At 41.0% G+C, this 7274-nt stretch overlaps 1 protein-coding gene across 1 annotated transcript; it reads left to right on the plus strand.

Annotated features, from left to right (window-relative positions):
* The first annotated feature begins 2871 nt into the window (after positions 1-2871).
* On the plus strand, positions 2872-7070 carry LOC146157298 (uncharacterized). The gene is made up of 3 exons (XM_083387760.1): positions 2872-3975; positions 5435-5755; positions 6338-7070. The coding sequence occupies exons 1-3, from the start codon at positions 2885-2887 to the stop codon at positions 6660-6662; spliced, it is 1737 nt and encodes a 578-aa protein (XP_083243886.1). The 5' UTR covers positions 2872-2884; the 3' UTR covers positions 6663-7070.
* The last annotated feature ends 204 nt before the right edge of the window (positions 7071-7274 follow it).

Genomic DNA, 7274 nt, shown 5'->3' on the forward strand with positions numbered 1-7274 from the left:
ACAAGCGGTTACAGATAGGCCTAGGCTGAGATAGACTTATTGGAATTTAGTTGTCTGACGGCTGTTTTCTCATAATGCCTCACGCTCAGCAGCTGTTTTACAGGAAGCAATCTAGGCATGATGGGCACTGGCGGAAAACTTTGCCTTCTGCTTCAAGTCACGTAGCGAGTTGGAAAGCGCGAATGTGCTGGCACGTTTTATATACTTTGCAGTGTTTTGCTCAGTAAAACCTAGTTTAGCGATTTTATTAATGAAAAGCAAGTTTGTTAGACTACAGAAAATGTTAGCTGAACGTGGTATAATATAGTTAAAAAGACAATTATTGTAATGGACAGCCATGCTGGATAGCATCAGCAAAAACAACAAGCACATTTCTAGACAACTTACAAAAGATGTTGGCGATGATGAGTAGCAATTTAATTATAAATATATATATTAGCAAGGGCAGATACAGGATTATTGTCAGGGGGCTGAAAATGCTTGACGTCACAAAGTTCACAAGTAACATTAATATGTGGCATACACGTACAGCATTAAAAAATGCACTTGTAGCCTATATTTTAAGTCGGCCATTTTAAAACGTGCAATGAGACGCATGGCGCTTTCGGGTTAAACTGCCGTCAAGCAAATGGGAACACTAGATTACTAGAAACATAACTTGTTTCTGCATTTAACCAACGTAGCCGAACTAAAAAAAAAACTCCAAAAAGTTGTTTTTATTTGTTGATAATAAGCCTTACTAAAACGAATATCTCTTTTCTAGTACTTTATAGCCTTGACTAACAGTTACGAATCGTATGAAGGCTAATCACTGTTGATATGAAACATCTTATTCGCATATAGGGGCGCGAGTTTGTCATTTTTTACAAACACAAGCAACGCGTGGACGGCAAAGGAAAGGCTACATAAAAAACACACCATTCCACTGAGGCGGTGGTTCCCAGCCGAGGTGCCGTTTCTAACGCATAAGGGTGCCTAGAGACATTTTAAAATATTTTTGTATTTGTGAGTTGTAAGATGCAGTTTTTTGTGTACAATTAAAACGCAACCAATCGCGAAGGTTTATTTTACCCTGTTCACAGTTGATGTGTGCTGTTTCAATTTGCTTATTGCGACGTTACAGTAAAGCACTTGGCGAAAATGCTAGTAAGGGTGCCGCGAAATATATATATATTTCTGTAGTGCGCTGCAATACAAAAAAGGTTGCGTCATTGAACTAAGGTGAAGCAAGGCATAGCGTAGATCAGGGTGGGCCAAAGTTGACAGCATCGCGGGCCACAATATTCAATGCATATTCTTTGCGGGCCACAAACATAAGGTTACAGGAGCGGATCAACGATTTTTGTTTCATCGGGGCATGAAATGTTAAAAAAATGACGTCACAAAGTATCGTCAAAGACTTAAAACTTCCAGAAACTGGCTGCTATAGTCCGACTTGTGCGCAAATTAAATGGAGTATTATTATTACTGGGAAAAATGGTGGACGCGAACCGCGAAAAATTTGCGTACCTATTTGACAAAACTTTTAATTTAGAAGACTGCTTTTTATAAGCTTGGAATGTTCGCGGAAACCATACGTATCTTAGTAAAGTTTAAAGAGCGATGTTGCATACTGCACAATCGCTAAATTACAAAGACGTTATCGTTTTGCGCAAAAATGTATTAACCAGATAAATTTGGGTAAAATTGCATCTTAGAAAGGGTCAGAGCGTTAGACTAAAGTCACATGAAAACCTCTAAAACAATATTTTTCAGCAGCGTGATATATTTTATCGCTTTTTTTTTTTCATTAATAGTAATTTATATAGGGTCGTACTTTTTTATTCAATGTTTATATCAAAAAGGCGAAAAACAAAACGAAGATATAACTTATAAGTTTGCAAAACATCCATTTTACAAAGTTACATATTGTACGACGCACTGCAGCTTTTCCTAAACCGGTCTAGCACATCCCCAAAATTAGGCGTTCTTGCCACCCCCTGGATCCGAATTTTGTAAGCGATAGGAAACTGGTTTATTTACTAAAATAACAGGTAAATGTAATCATACCCAAACGATTGCAGTATGCTTGCTGTTCATTGATCACTCATATTTCTTTGAACCCTCAAAGATATTACATATAATTCATTACAATAATTCAACAGTGGGTACTTCGCGGGCCATGAAAAATGATGTTGCAGGCCACATGTGGGCCTGGGTTTAGACCACCCTGGCGTAAATGTTTCTAGTATTTGTAGCAGTTTTGTTACAGTTAAAATTGTCCTAAATAATAAACGAACTGTACTGTTTGAACACTGAATTTTTAATAGCACTCTTCGTCGGTCGCAGCACTATGGGGGTAAAAAGTAAACGCGATGCTTTTACCGACCTGTGACTGAAAAGGCGCGGGTTGCAACCCTTTGGTCCCGTAAACGATTTACCAAACTATAGCCTATTGTGTGAAAGTACGGTGTACATTTACCAGTCCTATTACGCTTTTTTGATTAGCCGCTTTGGCTCCCTTACAAAACAATTTCGTGGCGGAATGTAGCCCCGACATAATCAGAACTACGCTCAAGAACTAATATCGTCACGCTCAAGAACTAATATCGTCACAAATCGCCTAAGTCATTTTTTGCTGATTTTCAAAGTTTTTGATTCAGCCACTCCTTATTACCATCCCCATTCATAGAAAAAGTGCTTAGGTCGTTTGTAGGTCGTTTTCCACTCGCTTGTGCAAAAAAATGACTTATTCTACGGATGTGGATGCTAACAAGGAGTGACTTGGGCAAAAACTCTGAAAATCGTAAAAAATGACTTAGGCAATTTGATTTTGAGCGTGACGATATGATCTTATTTGAATATACTTTTCGGAGCAGGAAACCCAAGGTAAACAAACATAGCAATGCAGCTCTGCGTACTGTTGCTGGCGTTATGCTGTTGTTACGGGGGCGTGTGCGCAAGCCAAACAACAAAGGTGCCGGACTTGGGCGATCTGGCCGACAAAGTGCGCATCCTGGACCAAGAAATCAGCGGCGAGGATCTGATTAACGATTTTAAGCTGCGAAACCTCAGCCTAGTGGCCCGCGGCGTAGCTAAGGACTGGCCCCTGTACAAGGCGCTGCGAGATCGCGACCAGTTCGACGCCCAGCTGAAAGACGTCAAGGTGCACGCCGCAATGGTGCACCACGACAATTACGGAGGCGGCGAGTCGAGTATTGGCGAGTTCGTGAGTGGCGCGCTTGCCGGCACAGCTTTCCAGCTAGAAATCGACGAAGACCTGGCGCTGGCCGAAATGATACCGCTGCCTTTCATGGTCAGCTCTTGCAAGAAGATGGAGCGTGATTTCGTGACAAGTGGTAAAGCCTTACTTTCAGGCACCAAGACCAAGATCTACAACGAAGGGCTGGGACGCTGCCTTACCTCGGATCTACTCATAGCTGTGATGTCAGGCAGGGCAAAGCTGTCCTTCTACGGCAAGAAGTCGGTCTTTGTGGTGCACTCCGGCGACTTGGTCTACATCCCAAGATCTCAGTGCTTTCGTTTCCGCAGCACCGGCGTATTCCTAGCCGTGCAGCTAAGCTGGACCAACAACGTCACCGATTCGGCCGAGTGCGCACGCAGGAGTGTCTATGACGTCACTAAGGACTTGCCTGTGGACCCGATCGAGGCCGAGCGAATGGCGCGCGACCACACCTGGCCCGACCTGGAGCTGAACACTGGACACAAAATGCCGCCAATCGGACTCGGCACCGCCCGACTGCTGGGTAAGAGCTATGAGGCGGTTAAAACGGCGCTGGAGATTGGCTATCGCTTGTTCGACACCGCGCAGATCTACTCGGGCGAGGACAAGTGGGAAAACTTTGAGATCTGCTCCGAGCAGGAAATTGGCAGAGCGCTGCTGGACAGCGGCGTTAAGAGGGAAGAGGTCTTTATTGTTACCAAGCTGGCCGACGACTTTGGGAACAAAGAGAATGCGCTGAAAACGCTGGACAGGTACTGGTTGTCAGTGTTGTAATAACTTGATTACTTGACTTAACTATTTGACTAATCTTAAGTGTTTATCGTACTGACTTAATTACTTGAATGTTCTCAAACTACCTACTTGAGTTACGTCGCTTTAGTAATGGGACATAACTTTACTGAAGTCTTTTGGACAAATTACTTGACGTAAATCATTGAGTCAAAAAACTTAAGTTGAAATAAAGTGATTTCATTCAACATTTTATTATAAAACTGAGCTATCAAGTTTTGCACGTACGGTTAGAATGCTACATAATGTTTTTTGGTTATTTTTTAGTTAAATTCTTGTTAAACAAATTGGAATGCTTGGGCAATTTTAATGGTTTAATATTGTTGTTTTATTTTTATGTACGGTATATTATTTACTTGGAGACTACTTGCTCTAACTTTACAGTCATTTACGGACTAAAATAGGGTGGATATACAACAATCTACCCATAGGGGTGCGCTATAACTCATTCACTCACAATAAGCGATTGGAAAAAATTGCACCACTGTTATCACAGCTATAAAATATGTAATTTGGATCCTTATCCATTTTTTTTTTTACTTTCATGAAAAAAATTCAAAGAATTTTCAAAGAAAATTTACAACCTTTCAATGATCTAAAATCGGGCCGCTCGCTGTTTTTTTAATATGATTCGAAACAACAACAGTAGGCTACCAATGTCATGATCGGTGCAATAAAAAATAAGTACAAAGTTGTTTTTTTAACCGCACTTACTTATTACATAACCTAGAAGATGCACATAAAAACAAACATAACGTCTATATTTCATATTACCGGTTTCCAATTTGGTACGTCGGACTCGGTACTCTGGTAGTCTTACTCGATTCCCTAACGTTAAACCGACTCCATTAAGTCCCGAGTTGAGTAGCCTGGCAATAAGAAGCTTCGATGCATTGTAATACTGTAGTTTTGCAAAGACTCAAGTAACTAAGTGCACTTAAGACACAGTATTTAAATAACTTAAATTGACTTGACATATGTTAGGCTGTTTTAATTTAATACGTTTAGTAATATTGGGTTATGTCAACCAATCTGGTTTTTGGGTTTCCTTTGCGAAATATAATTAATTTTTGATGGCAATCCTGTAAAAAATTACTTGCGTCACTAACGACTTGGGCGCTGGTCTACAAACCTACCACATTTTTTATCCGGGGGTTTATCTTGCTAACATTATTTGGGTTAGGGGGAGAGTTAGCGTTTGGGTGTGGGTTAGGTATTACTATATTTAATTATTTTATAATAATCCTTGACCCTTCAAAACCCAAACGTTAACCCGCTCCCTAACCCAAACAATGCTTGTTGTGGTAGCATTCTTAGCCAGCGCCATGACTTGGACTGGGACTGGAGTGATTGTACAAATAACTTGACTGGAACTTCATTATAAAACGACTTGTTTACAACACTGGCAATATCTTTATTTAGATCGCTACAACATCTCGGCACCGACTACGTGGACGTGGCTCTGGTGCACGAGTTTAGCGATGAAAACTGCCAGCCAGAAAACGACAAGGGAAAATGCGCCGGCAGCTCATGGCAAGGCTGGCGGGCCTTAGAGGAAATGAAGGCCAGCGGTAAGGCGAGAAGTATAGGGGTCAGCAACGTAAACAGGCAAGCCTTGGAACGGCTTCTCGATGTTGCCAAGCAACCGGTGTCGGTCGTGCAGAATTGGTTTGATCCGTTGCACCAGGATCGCGAAGTGAGAGAGCTCTGTCGACAGAAGGGAATAGCCTACATGGGTTACGGGTGAGTGTTTGAGACGGCCATTTTACCAATTGGGCATTTTTATTAGGGATGAACGATAATTCCGATGTAAGCCGATGCCAAATTGATATAGGAATTTTAGCCATCATTTGCAACCTAATCTAATGATATCTACCTTTAAAGTTAACTTAACGGAGAAAAGATTGAACTTTCCAACGCTAAACACATTTTGGCCTAATTGGCGAAAAAACTTTAAACGTTTCAATATTACCAATTTTGAAGGTATAAGCTTAGCTATAGCGTAATTTGGTAACGGATCAAAAGTTAAACTTGTATTTAAATAGTTATGATCCATAATACGGTATGCAGCACATAAGGGTCAATAGGGAAAATTGTTTATCCTTGTTACGAATAAAGGAAAACCATTCCAGTGTGTATTTAACATAATAAAGCCCGTTATGTGTTGCGAAGATTCTAAGTAATCAATTTTAAAAATCAGTTTACTTGCCCCCCAAAAAACATATTGACAGAATTAAAAAAAAATATTCACACCGAAAAAGTCATCGTTTTGCCTAAACGCCCGTTCGGCTCGCACTTGCATAAAAATGCTTTAAAATTTTGCAGAAACTTCGGCTTTGTGTGGACCGAGGAGTTGGGATTGGAGGAGAATCCGGTACTCAACGAACCGGCCATCGTGTCGGTGGCAACTGACTACGACCTGCCGCGGACATCGGTGATCCTTCGCTGGGCGATGCAGCGCGGCGTCGTGGTCATTCCGAGCGCCAAGGACCCGGTTAAGATGGCGAAGAACCTCAACTCGCGGAAGGAGTTTGTTCTCGAAGGTTCGGCCAAAGTGCTGGATCAACTTGACGGCTTGCATGGTGATCCGACTCAGCCAGGTTGGAAACGGCCGAGACAGAGTGAAAAAGATTTGAAGGACGAGCTTTAGCCGAGCAAAATTTTTTTAGGAAGCTTGCTGTTTTTTTTCGAACTGCTGCTGCTGATTGAATTCGTTAGGGGTAAGGGTAAAACTCGAAGGTGTTTTTGTTGGTAGAGATGTTTAACATTGCCACGTATATGTGTTTTTTATACGTCAGTAAACAACACGGGAAACCTACCCTTCGTGTAACTTTGGTTAAAAAATAACAACCGTTCTTGCAATATTTACCCTTTAAAATTCGAAATACAAGCATAGGCAACGATAAAAAAATGACATTTATTTCGATTCACATCCATTCCATTTAATTTTTGTCACGTGTTCATTAAAACTTAAGTTGTGGAGAGTACCAAAACTTAATACAAATAAGCGTTTTTATTACGATTGGTTTTCGTTGTACTATCCTTACTGCCATCAAACTTTTTGCTATGCAAGTATACGTTTGAACGCAATATGTTTTTTGTTTCATGCTTTCAGTTTGCAAAGAGCCATTGCGGATCTTAGAAGGAGGCGTAAATAAAGATAAATTTTACGGGCGATTGTACAATGTTTTGTGCCGTACAAAATACTCTCAAGGAATTTAGAACACCCTTTATCGTGTATGGAAGTCACAAATATTCACGC

This window comes from Ascidiella aspersa, chromosome 4 (genome assembly GCF_963924565.1).
Source record: "Ascidiella aspersa chromosome 4, kaAscAspe10.2, whole genome shotgun sequence".
Classification (NCBI taxonomy): Eukaryota; Metazoa; Chordata; class Ascidiacea; order Phlebobranchia; family Ascidiidae; genus Ascidiella; species Ascidiella aspersa.

Coding starts and splice junctions, on each gene's coding strand:
- LOC146157298 (XM_083387760.1), top strand. CDS start 2,885: ATGCAGCTCTGCGTACTGTTGCTGGCGTTATGCTGTTGTTACGGGGGC. Junction 3,976..5,434: donor GCGCTGAAAACGCTGGACAG/GTACTGGTTGTC, acceptor ATCTTTATTTAG/ATCGCTACAACATCTCGGCA. Junction 5,756..6,337: donor ATAGCCTACATGGGTTACGG/GTGAGTGTTTGA, acceptor AAAATTTTGCAG/AAACTTCGGCTTTGTGTGGA.